Below are 19,771 nucleotides of genomic sequence, written 5' to 3'. Positions count from 1 at the left end.
CAGCAAAGGGCCCAGGACGGAGCCTTGGGGAACGCCTTGCTTTATGGTACGTATGGAGGAGTGTACAATGCTAGCTGTACCTGAAAGCTTAGTTTCATTTAATTCGACATACTGCTGTCGATCTTCCAGATAGCTTTTAAACCAGTCATAGGCATTTCCTCTTATTCCATAGGAATGCATCTTTTGCAGAAGTATACTATGATTAACCATGTCGAATGCCTTTGTTAGATCTAGGAAGATACCTATGGCTGGGAGTTTTTTGTCCACAAGCTCCAGTGCATGATCTAGAAATTCTTGTATTGCATCTGTTGTAGCTTTCTTACTTTGGAAGCCGAACTGAGCAGGTGACAGGATATTTTCTTTGTCTAGAAAGGACATGATTCTGGTGGCCATTATATATTCAAATACTTTACTAAAAGTTGAAAGTAGTGCAATGGGTCGATAATTACTGGGATCCTCTTTGCTTCCTTTTTTGTGGACAGGTATAATTTTTGCAATTTTGAGCATACCAGGAAATGTACCATTCAGGAATGAGAAGTTTATTATGTGAGCTAGGGGTTTACTGATAAAGTTACTGCAATTATGAAGGAGGAAGCATGGGATTTGAGCTTGTCCAGCAGATGATTTTTTTTAAATATTGCTATGAAGTGCCTTTTCAATTTCAATTTCAGATGTAGGCCTTAAAAATAGAGTATCAGAGCATAAGTTTGGTTCTAGTTGTAAGGGACAGCTATTTTTAAGATGGTTAGCCAGGTTTTCTACTGTTTCTGTAAAGTAGTTATTGAATTCCTCTGCTGTTTCTTTCCCACTAGAGACTAATTTTCCATTTATTTTTAAGCTAATATCACTTTGTAGCTGTTTTCCTGTATTAGTATTCATATTAATAAGTTGCCACATGCTTTTGCTCTTATTTGATGACAATTTGAGGTAGTTATCATTCTGTAGCTTTTTGGCTGCATTTACTACATTCTTTAGTATCTTTTTATATAGAGTAAAGTATGACATAAATGCTTCACTACTGCCTAGTTTGGATTTGCTCATGTAAAAAAGTTCTCTTTTTCTTTGTGATGATCTAATGATTCCTGGGGTGATCCAGCTGGAGAGTTTTCTATCTTTGGTGATACATTTTGTTTGTAAGGGAAAGTGGCAATTGAAATAATAACAGAAAATATCCAAGAATGCTTCATATTTTCTGTCTACTGTTTGAGCCTCGTATACATTTTGCCAGTTTTCATTTTGTATATCAAGGAGGAAAGTATGCATGTGGGTTTTATTGAAGTTTCTCCTCTGTACAGTGATTTTATTGTGTTTGTGGCTGTTATTTTGCAACCAGACCTGCATGATTAATGCATTGTGGTCTGAAAATCCTAGTTTGACGGAGGATACAGTACAATTTATATTGCTTGCTACTTGATCCAGACAAGTGGTACTGTGATTTGTTATCCTGGTTGGAGTGTTAACCATTAGGTCTAGATTGTAGCTGTTCATAAAATTTTTAATGCTTAGATGGCTAGAGTTTTCTGAGAGAAAATCTATATTATAGTCACCACATATTAGAACACTATATGATTTTCTTTTACTTAGATTTTCTATTACTGGTGCTAGATTTTTGTGAATACATCGTTCAGACTGTGATATGTATATAAAGAAACACATTGACCAGTACACACAAAACAGATCTATACACCAACACTGGACTAGATCCTGCCACCATTTGCATCTCATACAAAAAAAACAAAACAAAAACCCAAAATAGTTTATTATTTAATGGAATAAAATGTATAATAGACTTCCAGAGGAGATCAAAGCTGAAACTGGAATGCATGCCTTTAGGAAAGCTGCAAAAAGTTATTTAGCAGATATATGTTACTATACTGTCAAAGAATACTGTAAATGACATGTGTTCACCTCAATTCATGCAAGAGTACCTTTGCAAATTTATATTTATCTGTAATTAAGATTGGTGTGTATTTGTTTTGTGTAACCCATGCAAGAATACATTTGTAAATTTATATTTATTTGTAACTAAGATTGGTGTGTATTTGTTTTGTGTACAAACAATTAAGTTGCACCATAAAAATATGTACTACCAGAAGTACTATTATGTATATACTCATTCCATGTATACAGTTGACGACATCCATACAACACAAGTTGTCTATGGATGAATAAATAAATAAATAAATAAAGAAGATTTATATAACTGATACACAGCAAATAATTAGTAATTTTTGGTAATATTTATGGTACAAAAGAGATCAAGCCCTCAAATTGTAGCTCTCAGTAACAAAAACCAATTGAACTCACATAACTCACATATGTCACAGTATAATAAATTAAGCTGTGAGGCACATTTAACTGAACTGTAATTAAAATTCAGCATATAATTTAATGCAAGAAACATACACAATTAGCAAGGTCATATGCATGACAGACATATTTAGACATCACATCCGACACCTAGTTCATAAGATTTATACTTTAATTGTATATAAAAACAAAGATGAGGTGACTTACCGAACAAAAGCGCTGGCAGGTCGATAGACACACAAACAAACACAAACATACACACAAAATTCAAGCTTTCGCAACAAACTGTTGCCTCATCAGGAAAGAGGGAAGGAGAGGGGAAGACGAAAGGAAGTGGGTTTTAAGGGAGAGGGTCAGGAGTCATTCCAATCCCGGGAGCGGAAAGACTTACCTTAGGGGGAAAAAAGGACAGGTATACACTCGCACACACGCACATATCCATCCACACATACAGACACAAGCAGACATATTTAAATATGTCTGCTAGATAAAAATTGAACAATTGTAGTTGGAGTACGTTATTTGATGCTGAATGCATATGTTAAACCTAACAATTATTTGTCTATCTGATTAATACATCAGAGCTGAATATAGAATTTTATTTTTATTTAGAAAGAGTACAATAATCAGACAATGACTGTATATCATCCTCAGAATTGACAACAAGGAACCATTATTATGCAATTGTGGGCTTGGTTCCAGGATTTAGGCAACTAGACCCAAAGGATAGGTGGGTTTGTGAAAATATTTTCATAGACCAAGATAAATTTAATGCCCGCATCTCGTGGTCGTGCGGTAGCGTTCTCGCTTCCCACGCCCGGGTTCGATTCCCGGCGGGGTCAGGGATTTTCTCTGCCTCGTGATGGCTGGGTGTTGTGTGCTGTCCTTAGGTTAGTTAGGTTTAAGTAGTTCTAAGTTCTAGGGGACTGATGACCATAGCTGTTAAGTCTCACAGTGCTCAGAGCCATTTGAACCATTTGCCATAAATTTAGTCAAATAAACATTTATCCTGTTAAGAGTGGCCTTTGTAATCATGGTGTGCAGCTAGTTACAGTGTATACCCACACAGCACCATACAGTAATGGAAAACAGTCCTCCAAAATGGTGTGTTCAGTTAACAATGTAACAACTCCAAATTTTAGGGAAAGCTTGCAGCAGTTAGACTGAGATGGCATGTACAGGGAACCTGGTGCTAATTTAAAGTATAATTTATTTCATGATACATTTGTGAATACATTTGAAAACAATTTCCCTAAGAAAACAGTGAAACCTTGTAAAAAACCATAGCTTACTAAAGGGACAACTACGTCTTGTAACTGAAAAAGGGAAATGTATCAAATACGAAGCAATATCAATAATCCAGAAACAGTTAAATAATATAAAAACTACTGCAGTATATCAAGGAAAGTTATTAAAAAGTCCAGAAGTATGTGTATTATGGCTGAGATTAGCACCTCTGATGTATGTTAAACTACACATGAAAAGGACCACCAGCAAAATAATGATGAATAAGCTAGAAAAGGATTATTTTGCAAAGGTACAAACACCAAAGGCTGCTCTGTCTGAAAACAGGTTATGAGAGTATCTCATGACAGAAACAGCTATTAAACACATGTGGACTTTGGCGTATGACCCCATGGGAGATCCAGGTGGACAGTAGATGAGGGAGTTGCACAGGCTAGATAGGAGGTATTGCAGCCACCAACACTGTAAGTGGGCCCAGCATGTACTGGCTTTCAAGGACACCATGAACAGTGTCAAAATTTGTGCCACTGGATTCACTCCGCATCAAGTGATGATGCTAGATAGACCAACAAACCAGTTGTCAGGGGTTGTGGATTTCCCATCAGGATGCCAGATCTTTGCAGAATAACTTGAGGCAAAGATCAAACAGCACATGGAAGAGAAGGCCAAGGAGAGACAGAGACCGAATGATGGAAGGTACGACGCTGTGCGATATGAACTGGGCGATATGGTACTTGTCAGGAAGAAGGAAAAGTCCTGCTATTTGGATGGAGAAATAAGGAAACTATTTGAGTTGCACCATGGGCTGTTTATGATTATGAGTGCACACACCTGAATGCTTATGTAGCTTACCCAGTTTCAGCAAAACTACTGGGATTATGAAATTTAATTGAGCTAAGGTCATGCATTCATAAATGAGCAGTGTCTTGTATTCTGCCAGTGAATTCATTGTATTTTATTATATTTGTACATAGATAGAAGTTAAGTATACTGAGTTGTTTTTATATTTTTGTTTGTATGTTTATTGTGTGTATTATTTTTCTATGTTATTAATCCTGTGAATTAATTCTTGAAGGCAGAGGTGGCTCTGGATTTTATGGGATTATTAATTTGTGAGTTTTAAGTTGTTAATTAGGTTTGACTTTCTTTGTTGTGTTTATTTCTATTAAAGCTGACAGAAGATGTGTCAGTTAATTTGATTGTTCATTGATTTGCATTGAGACAGCTCTGATTGCTGTGAATTTCCATTCCCTGACATATGCACTACTATGGTCAGGGATCATTCTGTCGAAGACATAGGTCACAGCATCAGATGTAGAAAACTGCACACTTTGGCTGAATGTACCTTTGTCATTTATTATGTCTTTGATATGTAAATATGTTGCCCCATCTCATTTAAAATTGCTACTCTCATAAATTTATACATGTCTAGTTTAGGATGCTGAATACACAGCACTTACTGACCTAGCCAATGCACAAAATGTTACAGTTTTATGTTTATTTATGTTATATTTCACTGGTTATTACATGGAGCTCTTTGTTAAATTGGTTTAATTCTTGGTGTTGCTTCTGTTGTCTTCATCACTGAAAGACAATAATGTAAGTTCAGGTATTGTGACAAGCCATCATATATTTGAGCATAGTGAGGTGTTTTGGTCATGAATGACGCCCAGTTTGCACATGTTCAGCAATGTGGAGGCTGGGCAGAGCTATGTGTGGCATGATAGTAGCCCACAATGGTGGCGCAGCTGACCAGTGGAGGTGGCTGGGTGAGCCATGTGGAACTGTCAAATTCACACTAGTGGACATGATGTCAGTTATGCCACTATCATGCACAATAGAATGTTTTATATTGTTCACATTTGTGTACCTAAAACCAAATCATGACAGCTATGGAGAAAGATTATATGCCAAAGTATAGAGTAGATCAACCAAATTCTGCTAGTACACAGATATGATTTGTGATTAATGTATGTGAAGAGACACATCAACAAGGAAGTTTAAGCAACTGAAATTCAGCAAATCATTAACAACTGTTATAGTATTTATCATACAACAAACATTAAGTTCACAAATTGTAGTTGTCAGTAAAATGCATCAATTGAACTACTCACATTCATCACATCATAATTAATTAACTTGTGAGACTCTTTTAATTGAACTTTAATTGAAACTCAGCAAATAATTTAATATAAGACACATAAACAATTAGCAAGGCAGTACACGTTGGGAGACTTACTCATATCTCATATCCAACACATAATTCATAAGATTGTTATTTTTTAGTGTATTTAATTAATTGTTAATTAATTTGCATAGTTTCACCCAAAACTTAAAAACTATTACATCTATCATAATTGTAAGTACTTCAATGGGAACAGGAGAAAAAATCCTATGAGACTGTGGTGCCATATTTATCTTTATTGTAATAACTGACAGTGAAAAGATTATGAACTGATTTTTAGTGCTGCAATAAAACTTTGTGTGTGTTTAACTTTAAATTTTGAGTGAATTACACACATAAAATTAAGTGCTAGTTATCAATTTTCTTTAGAATTGTAGTGAATGGCTAATGGCACATTCAGTGTTTTTTATTTTATGTATGTGATGTAGATACGGTGTTCCCATGGGGGGGGGGGGGGATGGAGGGAGGGAGGACCAATGCCTTGCCTTAAAAAGGTGGTGGCCATCCTGCACATTCTCACAGTTTTGTTCAAGGTTGAAGAGGCAAGATCTTTGCTGGTCTGAGCACTGATCCAGCCATGCACATTTTTGGTGACAGAAATTTTTGGCGTTGTCACTCTCAATGCTTTGAAATATTTTGCATGAGTTTTCTGGAAACTTAAAGAGTTTTTCTGCAGTGCCAGGTCTTTGATCTATTTCTGCCAGTAGTTCAAGAGAACATGTGTTTTGCTGTGAGAAGTTGATCTGAATTCTGAATTCTTGCACTGGGTCTGAATGTTAACTCAGTCTGCCAGTGTGGGACTCAGATTCTTCCAGCAACTAAACAATTTATTAATTTAATGCAATATGTGTTGGTTTGATGTTGGTTTGACTCTTATTGTATGTGTTTTAGTGTTTTGGTGTTCAGCCTCTATTAGATTTTTGCTGTGAACACTGTCTGTGTTTTCCAGGTTATTTATTTCATATAGTGCATTTGCTAACCACTATATTGGTGGCTCAAGCTATTTTCAAATCTTTTATTCATGTAGTCACTTTCACTAGCCTATTAATTATTATGTGAATCTTACAGACAATAAACTTTTTTAGTCAAACTTGAATAATTATCATAGGGATATGTTATTTAACACTGAATGTGTCTATGTTCAACCCAACAACTATTTGTCTGTCTGATTAAAATATAAGAGGCGAATTTAGTATTTTATTTTTATTTAAAAAGCATACAATGATTAGACAAAGACAAGACTACAAAGAGCCATTACTGTCACAAGTGTCATCCTAAAAATGAGGATGTTAAATGCTGGTAATACCAGAAAAGCAAGGTAGATTCTGTGGTTATGATATTGAAAAAACAATTCTAGAATTTTTAAGGGTGGTCATATATACAAGGATCAATGGTGAACATATTCACCTTGCACCTGTCAATATTGTTGTTTTTTTGATTATCAACCTGAAAATTGGTTTTGTGCAATTCTCTATTTGGTCTGTTACCACCCTAGATTCTTCATCCTACATTATCAGTAACATGCCTTAGATACTCATGCACTCATGTTCAAAAAACGCAGAACACTCTGAACAATTAGAGACAGGACATTCATATTCACAGGACATGTACAATAGTATCTTCTGCAGAAATGATTAGTATTTCAGGTATCCCAGTTCAGCCTGTGTCCTGTTGCATAGTAGACACAGGCTACACCATGGGGCCTGATAACTTGTTCCATGCATGATGGCATTGACACACATAGGGAGCAAATGGCATCCTGTGGTATAGCCATCCATGCTGCATTCACTGACATTCATCTATGGTGGTTGCCATTGGGTTACAGCACTGCACCTGTCATTTCACCATATACCACACATTTTCAATTGGCGACAAGGCTGATCTTGCAGGCCAGGGCGAAAGGCTGACATCCTGTGACACCAAGAAGGTACATACTTGTGCAGCAACGTAGGGTCATGCATTGTCTTGCTGAAAAAGTTATCTGGGTTGTTGTATAGATAGGGTATGGCTATAGGCTGCAGGATGTCATTCACATAGGTCACACAAGCACCAACTGTGATTTGTGGTTGTACCCAACAGTATACCACACTATAAGGCCTTGAGTTGGCACTTTATGTCTCGTGCAAATGCAGTCACTGCTATGCTGCTCCCCGTCTGTACCAAACCACAACATGGCCATCATTTTATAACAAACAGAGTCTGGATTCATCCAAACACACTATCTGCACTATCTGATGCCATTCCTATCCCCAGTGATATCCTTTCACACGCCATTGGCATCTAGCATGTTTCTGAACATTTGTCAAAAGTAGGCGGAGAAGTGGATGACATGTGTGAAACCCATGCTTTAATAAAACAGCAACAGTCTGTCACTCCTGGTAGTGTACAACATGTTACACTGTTCCAGTGTTGTGTCAGAGCAGAGGGGGATGCAGATCTGTCCTGCAATGCAATTCAGATGAGGTGTCGATCTTCTAGGGGAGTGGTCTGGGTAGAGTGACCTGATGCATCTCGCCATGTTCTACGGCCTTCCGTGAACTATTCAGCACACACTTGTTGCACAGCCGAAACACTTCATCCCACATAAGCAGCAATTTCCCAGATGGATGCACCAAATTCTTTCATGGCAGTAAGGTGCCCTCTTTCAAACCCACTGATCTGACAGCATGGTTCACGCACATGACTGACATCTGTGAGGCGTCCTGCACAACTACTCAAATCACGCTGATCCATTACCTTGAGTTTACAGCAGCAAGAGCTGCAGCCACATTTTACTGGTAGGTGGCATTGTGCCATGATATTGATGTTGACCTTGCGCCAATGGCCAATGTGGTTCAAATGCTAACCATTTCTGCAGGACGTACTAATGTACATGTCCAATGAATCTGAACATTCTATCTCTAGTCATTCAAGGCTTTTTTTTTCGGTACATGAGTGTCTTTAGGCCTTTCACCATTCCTTCAGCTACACTTTTTAGTAACAACTTTGTCATAGTATGTGTCCACCTATTCTCTCTCCTCAGTTCATTATGTTCTTTAGTAAACATTCTTCTTGATAACTCATTCCAAGATGTCTTCATTCGTTACTTTATCAATTCAGTTGATATTCAATAGTCTCTTGTAATACAACATTTTAAATTCTTCTAAGAATTTGATTTTTATCTGGCTCAATATCCAAGTCCCACATCCATAGAGAGCTTTATTCTCAATATAGCTTTGATGATTCTTTTTCTTGTATCAGGATTTGTATGTTTCGATGATAGCAGCTGTTTACTTTTATAGAGTTCTCTTTTGTCTTCTGCAGTCCTCGATACTACTTGTTTCACACATCTTCTATCTGTTCTGTTTCCAACACAGTAAAATGCATCCATCTTTTCTGGTGTCTCTTGTGGGAGTTTAAACATTTAAGGGAATGGGCATTATTGAGGAGTGATCACCTAGCGATCAAGAAATAAATGAGATGCCTGCACAACAAAAGTTATAGCAAATTAAGTGAAAAACAATTTGGAAACTGCTGTCAGTTGGGACCATGGAAGATTTTCCCTGTGGGAACAACAAATACAGGGAACACTGAAAAGCCACTGTATTTGTGTGGAGTGTGTGTGTGTGTGTGTGTGTGTGTGTGTGTGTGTGTGTGTGTGTGTGTGTGTATGTGTGAGGAGGGGGGAGGGGGGGACATATTCTCTGCATCACACTACAAGATGGCCAGATGCAGACCTTGATGTCACCAGCAACACTGTACGTCTATGTTGAGTTGTTTTCCATTTTTCTGTTTGTAAGCTTTTTTTCCTGTTAGTAATGACACTGATTCACAGCTTCTTGTACCAAGAATGGTTTTAATGTACATTTTTCAATAGAACTTGCTATTCAGCAAGACAGTACCTCATGACAGTTACAACTGCTTTGCATAAGAAGTGGTGTTGCACCATCCATATCCATTGCTTTAACATCAGCTCCAGCTTTGAGGAGTTCTTTCACATACTGAAATGAGAGAAGCAGGTTTCAGAAATACTCAAGTGAAAATAGTAATAAAGTACAGTTCTTGCTGCACACATTAACAAATGCATCAGAAAACACACACACACACACACACACACGCACGCGCGCACACACACACACACACACACACAATGGTCATCTGAATAACTAATTGAAAGTGCACATTTATTTAATATTTTAGTTCTCTCAGATTCTAAATATAGTCACTGTGTGGTGTCACTCATGGAAAAATTCCTGTAGTAGTTGGTGTTAAAGCTGCACCTTTTTTAGATTGAAGTCAGCTGATAGGTATACCTGCTTAAAGGAAGTCCCTCTAACTAAGGGCCCACCTTCAGAGGATGTAATGTTTCCAAGTAGAGAAGGAATTAGCATATTTCATCAAAACATAAGGGGTATTAGAGATAAAGTTAGTGAACTGCTAATAGATGTTGACTCTGAAATTATTGATATATCAGAGCACCACTTAAATAATTTGATAATTCAGAGGGTTCCTTCGCCATGCTACAGCAGATTTGCTGGCTGTTTCTCAAGGAGTTCCTTGCGGGGTGGGGGAGTGGCTCTGTACATAAAAAACAGTATTCCATTTGAGTCCGTTGATGTATCACGACACTGCACTGAAAATATATTTGAAAGTTGTGCAGTGTTAGTTGAATTTAGTGAAACTAAACTTCTAATTGTTGTTGTTTATAGGTCCCCTAACTCTGACTTCAGAGCATTTCTGCTAAAGCTAGAGAGGGTTCTTGATTCACTTTGTAGGAAGTACCAGAAAGTAGTTATATCTGGTGACTTCAATATTAATTTTGTGTATGATTGTGCAAGAAAAAGGATGTTGGTAGATCTCCTAAACTCATATGATCTGATGCAAACTGTGTTTTGTCCAACTAGGGTGCAGGGGAACAGTAGCACAGTCATAGACAATATTTTTATTCATTCTTCATTACTAGATGGGCATTCTGTTAGTAAAAGCATGAATGGCCTTTCAGAACATGATGCACAAATTTTAACACTAAAAGGCTTTTGTACTCAAACCAATGTCATATTTAATTACAAACTATGCAGGAAAGTTAATCCAACAGCAACAGAGAGTTTTCTAAAACTTTTCAAGGAACAAGAGTGGCAGGATGTCTATAGTGCCAATAACATAGATGGTAAATACAATACTTTCAATAACACATTTCTCATGCTCTTTGAGAGTTGCTTTCCATTAGAACATTCTAAACGGGGTACTAGCAGTAATGGGCAGCCCGGGTGACTGACTAGTGGGATAAGGATATCATGTATTGAGATTCAGATTCAAAGCGGAAATTATATAAAAATGTTAGAAGTAATAACTATCAAGCTGCAGTAGCCCATTACAAACAGTATTGTAAGGTGCTTAAAAATGTTATTATGAAGGCAAAGAGTATGTGGTATGCAAATAGAATAGCTAATTCACAGGATAAAATTAAAACCATATGGTCAGTTGTGAAGGAACTGTCTAGTCAGCAGCACAAGGTCGATGGTATAAAGTCAGTTCACAGTAAAAATATTTCTGTTACTGATAAATCAGATATGTGTACAGTATTTAACAATCATTTTCTGAACATTGCTCATGAATTAAATAAAAATTTAGTTTCTACAGGAAATCATATAACTTTCTTGGCAAATACCTTCCCGAGATTGATGTCTGAAATACTCCTCTGTGATACAGACAAGAGGGACATTGAGTCAATAATTAAATCACTGAAGACTAAGGACTCTCATGGTTAGGATAGAGTGTCTAGCAGAATATTAAAGTGCTGTGCTGCACATGTTAGCCCTGTATTTAGCCAAATTTGTAATTTTTCATTTAGGAATGGTCAGTTTCCTGATCGATTAAAGTACTCAGTAGTAAATCTGCTTTATAAAAAGGGAGAAAAGGATAATGTAGATAATTTTAGATCTATTTCTATTCCATCAGTGTTTGTAAAAGTTATTGAAAAGGCTGTATATGTAAGGATAATTGATCATTTTATATCATACGATTTGCTATCAAATGTTCAGTTCAGCTTTAGAAGTCGTTTAACAACTGAAAATGCTATATTCTCTTTTCTCTGTGCAGTACCGGATGGACTAAACAAAAAGTTTAGAACGCTTGGTGTATTTTTTGATTTAACTAAGGCTTTTGATTTTGTCGATCATAAAATATTGCTCCAGAAGTTGGACCATTACGGAATACGGGGAGTAGCTCACAATTGGTTCACCTGTTACTTTAGCAACAGGCAGCAAGAGGTCATTATTCACAATTTTGATAACGGCTGTGATGTGGGATCTGAGTGGGGTACTGTCAAGTGCGGGGTGCCCCAGGGATCAGTGTTGGGGCCGTTCCTGTTCCTTATTTATATAAATGATGTGCCCTCTAGTATTCTGGGTAACTCTAAAATATTTCTGTTTGCTGATGACACTAGCTAGTGCAGTACATGACCTCAGTTCATGGCTTGTAGAAAATAAACTAAAATTAAATCACAGTAAGACTCAGTTTTTACAGTCTCTAACACACAATTCAACAAAACTTGATGTTTTAATTTCACAGAACGGGCATATGATTAGTGAAACTGAACAGTTCAAATTTCTAGGTTTTTCAGATAGATAGTAACCTATTGTGGAAAGCCCCCATTCAGGATCTTATTCAAAGACTTAATGCTGCCATTTTTACTTTTCGAATGGTATCAAAATTGATTGATACTTCAACACGAAAATTAGTCTACTTTGCTTATTTTCATTCGCTTATGTCATATGGTATTATATTTTGGGGTAACTCTTCCCATTCTGCAAGGATATTTTTGGCTCAGAAACGGGCGGTTCGGGCAATAAGTGGTGTGAGTTCACGAACCTCTTGTCGACCTCTGTTCACAAGTCTGGGTATTTTGACAATGGCCTCTCAATATGTATATTCCTTATTGTCATTTCGTGTTACCAATATTAGTTTATTCCCAAGAATAAGCAGCTTTCACTCAGTTAATACTTGGCAGAAATCAAACCTGCATGTGGATCGAACTTCCTTAACTCTTGTGCAAAAAGGTGTGCAGTATACTGCTGCATCCATTTTCAATAAGCTTCCACTTGAATTCAAAAATCTTAGCAGTAATCCACATGCTTTCAAATCGAAACTGAAGAGTTTCCTCATGGGTCACTCCTTCTATTCTGTCGAGGAGTTCCATGAAAAATTAGGCTGATTCTTATTGTATTGCTGATAGCGTTTACTTAAACTTATGCATTGACTTTTTTCAGGTTCATGAACGTTTATTTTTATCTGTTATTAATTTTATGTTGTAATTTCATCTACTGACACTTTCCATGACCTTGGAGATTTGCTCCTCAGTTTGATCCTATGGAACTTGACGTGTAAATAAATAAATAAATAAATGTCCTTAAAGTAGCTAAGAGTAAATAACTGCTGGTGTAAGCAGATATCGAACAGTGTATCTCATATTAATTCTTTGCCCATTTCATGATTAAAATTTCAACACACAGAAAAGGAATAGAAACAGTTATGGAAAGGATAGATTGGTACTCACCGTAAAGATGACAGTTGCAGACAGACAAAACAAAACGACTGTTACATGTTAAGCTTCTGGCCAAAGCCTTTGTCAGAGAACAAAAATGTACATACAGTCACACCTCGCACACTCATGACCACTATCCCTGGTGCTCAGCCCAGACTGAAGCTGAAACATGATGAACAGAACCAACTATCCATAGTGGTGATGAAGGGGGAGGGGTAGCAGGGTACAGGTGGGAGAAGAGGAAGCAGTGCTGAATGGCGGAGTGTGCAGAGTTAGAGGTGGCAGACAAGGCTGCCTTATGTAGTGTCAGGAGGCAGTGGGGGTGGAGGGGAGGGGAGCGAGGGAAGGGAGAAAGAGGGAACAGAAACAAGAAGATCAGAAAAGGGGAGGCAGTAGTGCACAGTAAGGGTGAGGAGACATGAGATGGGAGGAGGTGATAGGACAGAGGGAGTAGAAACTGTTGAATGGAGGGTGTGGGGACAGTAGGCTACCATAGGGTGAAGCTGGGATGATTTCATGACCACATAATGTGTTTTAAAGATAACTGACATATGTACATTTCAGAAAAGCTGATGGTATGCATGAGGATCCAGATGGTCCAGGTCAGCAAGCAGCCATTGAAATGAAGCATGTTATGTTCAGATGCATGTTTTGCCACAGGGTGGCCCACTTTGCTGTTGACCACAGTTTGGCAGTTGCCATTCATCATGTCAGATAACTGGTTGATAGTCATACCAACATTAAAAGCTAGACAATGTGTGCAGCAGAATTGGTACAAGGCATGGCTGATTGCAGAGATGGGTTGGCTTCTAATGGGGTAGCATATGCCAGTGACAGTACTAGAACAGGAAGTGCTGGGTGGTGGACTGGGCAGGTCTTGCACCTGAGTCTTCCATAGAGATATGATCTCTGTCATAAGGGTTTGGGATTGGGAGTGACATAGGTATGAACTAGGATGTTGTAGAGGTTGGGTACATGACAGAACACCATTTTATGACGTGTGGGAAGGATCTTGGGTAGGTTGTCCATCATAACAGACCATAACGATAGGTTATCAAAGCCCTGGCAAAGGATGTGGTGCAGCTGTTGCAGTCTGGGGTGGTACTGGATGACAAAGGGGATGCTCCTTTGTAGCTGGTTCTTGGGGATGGTGGCAGAATCTGTTAGAAAATTAGGTCTGGGAGGCAGTGTCTGTCTGTGAAATCCTTTGTGAAACCTTCAGCATACTGGGCAAGGGAGCTGCTTTCACTCTGATAAGCCACCTCTCGGTGGCTGAGCTGCATGGAAGGGATTTTTTTGATGTAGAAGGAATGGCAACTATCAGAATGCAGGTATAGAACCCTCAGAGAAGAGGAATCAACATCAAGGAAGGTGGCATGCAGGGTTGAGGATGAATTGAAATGGATGGAAAGGAGAGCATTGAGGTTGTGAAGGGATGAGGATAGGGTGTCCTGGCACTGAGTCCAGATTGTGAAGGTATCATCAATGAACCTGAATCAGACCAAGGTTTGGGGTTTTGGGAGGATAGAAAAGTTTCCTCCATATGTGCCACAAACAGGTTGGTGCAGGTGGATGCCATGTGGGTGCCCACGGCTGCAGATCTGCTTGTAAATCTTCCCTTCAAAAGAGAAATAGTCATGTGCTTGGATATAGGTACTAAGGTGTATGATGAATGAGGTAGTGGATTTGGGTGTCTGAAGGACACTGGGAGAGGGAGAGGCAGTGTTCAATAGTGGCAAGACCATAGGCATGGGGAATGTTGTTGTAGTATAGGGAAGTGGTATCAACAGACGAATAGGGATCAGAAGGTAAAATGATGGGGACTGTCCAAACCACATATCTGGTTCAAGTTCATTACTGATCTCTTCGTTATCTGGACTCAGAGCCAGGACACCCTATAACATTTGCTTCACATCCTCAACACATTCTCTCCCATCCATTTCACTTGGTCCTTCTCAACCCAAACTGCTACCTCCATGGACATTAACCTCCTCTTCTCTGAAGGCTCCATCCACTCTCTGTCCACATTAAACCACCAACAGTACCTGCATTTCAACAATTATCATCCTTTTCACCCCAAAAAATCCCTCCCATACAGCCTGGCCACCCAGGGATGGGTCCCTTGCTCAGTATTCTGAATGTTTCACCAACGCCTTCACAGACAGGCACTAATTCCAAAAAGTAGTCCACTTACAGATCTCCCATGCTATTTTCCCTCACACCCCCAATCCTCCCATCACACCCAACAACTAGCCACAAAGGACTGTTCCTTCATCACGCAGTACCACACTGCACTGGAACAACTGAACCACTTGCTTCATGCGAGGGCTATAAGTAACTATCATCATTCCTTCAAATGAGGGACATCCTACATGAGATACTTCCCACCATTCCTAAAATGGTGTTCTGTCACCCACCCAATCTCCAAAATATCCAGGTCCATCCCTATGCCACTCCCTAGCCCAACCTCTTGCCACAAGGATCATATCTCTGTGGAAGACCCAGGTACAAAACCTGCCCAATCCACCCACTCAGCACTTCCTATTCCAGACCTATCACAGGTTTATTCTTCTCACCAGGGGCTGGGCCACCTATTAAAGCAGCCATGTCTTCAGCTTTATATATTGGTATGACTACCAACCAGCTGTCCACCGAGATGAATGGCCAACACCAAACTGTGGCTAACAGCAAAGTAGACCACTCTGTGGCACAACATGCTGGTGAATATAACATACTTAATTAGAATGGCTGCTTCACTAACTAAGCCATATGGATCCTTTGCTTCATCACCAGCTTTTCTGAACTGCACTTACAACACATTCTCTGTTGACGAAATCATTCCGGCTCAACCTATGGTAATCTACTGTCCCCATATTCTCCACCCAATAGTTTTCTAGCCCCTTTGTCTTATAGCTTCCTCCCATCTCATGTCTCCTCACCCTTACTGTGCACTAAAACTAAACTAAACTAAACTGAACTCCATCTGAACAGGCCAGGAAGGCCAAATGGTAGTGACCAGCCACCGTGTCACCCTCAGCCCACAGGGGTCACTGGATGCGGATATGGAGGGGCATGTGATCAGCATACCACTCTTTCGGACGTATGTCAGTTTAAGAGACTGGAGCTGCTACTTCTCAATCAAGTAGCTCCTCAGGTTTGAGGCGCTCTGCTTGCACACTGGATAGTCACCCATCAGGTCTTAACTTCGGTGATCAGACAGGAACCGATGTTACCACTGCGGCAAGGCCGGTGGCTTATTGTGTACTACTCTGTTAAAATGCATGCACCAGTCTTTTCCCTTTCTCTGCTCCTGTCATTTCTGCTCCCCTTTTTTCTCTTCCCTCCCTCCCTCCCTCTCCCTACCCCCTACAGCCCCCCGTTGCTGCGCCACCCAGCCTTGTCTGCCAGCTCTAGTCCCTGCATGTTCCACCACGCAGTACTGTTTCCTCTTCCTCCACCTGTAACCTGCTATTCCTCCCCCTTCTTCACTCCACTACAAATTTTTGCTCCCATTTGATGGGTTTCAGTTTCAGTCTGGCCTGAACAGTCAGAGATAATGACTATGCAGGTGTGAAATATGCCTGTTTGCGTGAATACGTGTGCATTTTTCTGTTTTAATGAAAGTGCTGGAGAAAAGCTTAATGTCTAGCAGACTTTTCATTGTGCCTGTCTGCAACTCAATGTGTCATCTTTACAGTGAGCAGCAGTTGTCCTTTTCATACACTACTGGCCATTAAAACTGCTACACCATGAAGATGACATGCTACAGATGCGAAATTTAACCGACAGGAAGAAGATGGTGTGATATGCAAATGATCAGCTTTTCAGAGCATTCACACAAGGTTGGCGCCAGCGGCGACACCTACAACATGCTGACATGAGGAACATTTACAACTGATTTCATTTCTTACTTGATAAAGGTCAGATTGTAGCCTATCACAATTGTGGTTTATCGTATCGCGACATTGCTGCTCGCGTTGGTCGAGATCCAATGATGGAATCAGTGAGTTCAGGAGGGTAATACAGAACGCCGTGCTGGATCCCAACAATCTCGTATCACTAGCAGTTGAGATGACAGACATCTTATCCGCATGGCTGTAATGGATCGTGCAGCCACGTCTTGATCCCTGAGTCAACAGATGGGGACGTTTGCAAGACAACAACCATCTGCACGAACAGTTCGATGACATTTGCAGCAGCATGGACTATCAGTCCAGAGACCATGGCTGCCATTACCCTTGACGCTGCATCACAGACAGGAGCGCCTGCGATGGTGTACTCAACGACGAATCTGGGTGCACAAATGGCAAAATATCGTTTTTTCGGATGAATCCAGGTTCTGTTTACAGCATAATGATGGTTACATCTGTGTTTGGCGACATCCCAGTGAACACACATTGGAAGCATGTATTCATCGCCATACTGGCGTATCACTTGACATGATGGTACGGGTTGCCATTGGTTACACGTCTCGGTCACCTCTTGTTCGCATTGACGACACTTTGAACAGTGGACGTTACATTTCAGATGTGTTACGACCTGTGGTTCTGCCCTTCATTCGATCCCTGCAAAACCCTACATTTCAACAGGATCATGCACGACCGCATGTTGCAGGTCCTGTACGGGCCTTTCTGGATACAGAAAATATTCGACTGCTGCCCTGGCCAGCACATTCTGCAGATCTCTCACCAATTGAAAACGTGTGGTCAATGGTGGCCGAGCAAGTGGCTCGTCACAATATGCCCGTCACTACTCCTGATGAACTGTGGTATCGTGTTGAAGCTGCATGGACAGCTGTACCTGTACACACCATCCAAGCTCTGTTTGATTCAATGCCCAGGCGTATCAAGGCCGTTATTACGGCCAGAGGTGGTTGTTCTGGGTACTGATTTCTCAGGATATACGTACCCAAATTGCGTGAAAATGTAATCACATGTCAGTTCTAGTATAATATATTTGTCCAATGAATACCCATTTGTCATCTCCATTTCTTCTTGGTGTAGCAGTTTTAATTGCCAGTAGTGTAAAATATCGGTCGTGTGAAACCTAACTCACGCGTTTCTATGATGACATCCTGTGAAAGCCACGAATCAGGATAATCGGGTGGATGCAGGCGGAGCCAATAGGGGGTCCCTTGCCCCCTGCTGGATTGTGGGATACAGAATTTTATCCTTACGAAATTTTCACACATTTCGTGACATGTTTGTCTGTTATTGCACTAAACCATTCATCCATCATTGCTGAATGCGACGGGAAATATTCTGGCTTTAGCGGTCACTATGTATCAGGCTCATCCAAGCATTGAGCCCGGCGGGCGCAGCCACTCCCCGAGGGCGCAAAGCAGTATAGTTCAGCGTCCCGTACGCGACTGTGTGTCGCTAGTGTCGGCATAGAAGCGAGAGAGAGAGAGAGAGAGAGAGAGAGAGAGAGAGAGAGAGAGACAGCTGCGGAGAGAGTGAGAGTGCACAGCAGTGTTATTATTGATATCCCAACTTGGAATTATTGTTGTTGAAAAAGGAATATACACAGCAACAGAGCTAATTGCATTGAGCTTCTTGAGAAACCAGTGATTATAACAACACAATGTGAATACATCAAGATTGTATGAAGATAAAGTCATTAACATGATTAGGCCAGAAGTTTCTTAAGCAAGCAATGCTGTAGATGCGATGATAGCTGCATAAACATTTCTGCACTTTGAGGAATATTAATCATGGAAATTGCTGAAGGTTGTTTTGTTGATACCCAGCAGGATTATGTCAGTCAGCCTGTCTCCCACCCTCTCCCTCTCTCCCCCTCGCTACTCTCTCTCTCTCTCTCACTACTGTTGCTTCGTTGTTCTTTCAGTTTTAGGCAATGTTCACTTGACATATAACTGACATTATCAAAGATATCACAACACTTGAAAATAAAAAATAATAATAATAATAATAACAATAATAGTAATTATTATTATTATTATTTTGGGTGGGGGGGAGAAAAAACTTCATTTAACATGCAGGTGAAACTGAAATCACTTCTGTCTCGTTGAAGTATAGCTCTTAGTTCAATATAGAAAAACTTCAGAATTCAATAATTTTATACCTTATAATTTCCTGCCTGTGCTGCATAGTGCAGTGGTGTTCTGCCATGATCATCAGCCACATTCACTCTAGCTCCAGCTTCTATCATCATTCTTGTGAGTTGCATAATTCCGTTCATCCCTTGCATTCCCTACAATAGAACACTCATGTGTAAGTTGCTGATATGATGAAATGGCAAAAATAAAATAAAAATTAAGGAACCTGTTAAGATTTACTGGACATTAAAATGTATTATTTTCTTCTATTTTTGTCAGTAGCTGACATTTTGAGACCATTGCAGAGAGGAAGACACCAACCAGACACTATTATACATACTATTTATTTTCACAAACAGCACCATTACCAGTTTCAAATTGACAAGTTTAAATTTATACGACTATTCGCATCTAGAAACATGTCTATTGATGTTTTCATTAGTTTGTGCTG

At 39.6% G+C, this 19,771-nt stretch overlaps 1 protein-coding gene across 1 annotated transcript in view; it reads right to left on the bottom strand.

The window, feature by feature from the left end:
* Positions 1-19,436, bottom strand: part of LOC124598276 (serine/threonine-protein phosphatase 6 regulatory ankyrin repeat subunit C-like) — a 100,192-nt gene extending 80,756 nt beyond the window's left edge. Inside the window, exons 1-2 of the mRNA XM_047135990.1 lie at positions 19,347-19,436; positions 9,622-9,720 (exon numbers count right to left, since the gene is read on the bottom strand). Of these exons, the coding sequence (XP_046991946.1) occupies positions 9,622-9,720; positions 19,347-19,436 (189 nt within the window). The remainder of the gene's footprint in view (positions 1-9,621; positions 9,721-19,346) is intronic.
* Positions 19,437-19,771: the final 335 nt, after the last annotated feature.

This window comes from Schistocerca americana, chromosome 1, assembly GCF_021461395.2.
Source record: "Schistocerca americana isolate TAMUIC-IGC-003095 chromosome 1, iqSchAmer2.1, whole genome shotgun sequence".
In the NCBI taxonomy this organism is placed as follows: Eukaryota; Metazoa; Arthropoda; class Insecta; order Orthoptera; family Acrididae; genus Schistocerca; species Schistocerca americana.
The sequence above is the reverse complement of the archived record's forward strand: the minus strand, read 5'-3'. Positions and strand labels throughout refer to the sequence as shown.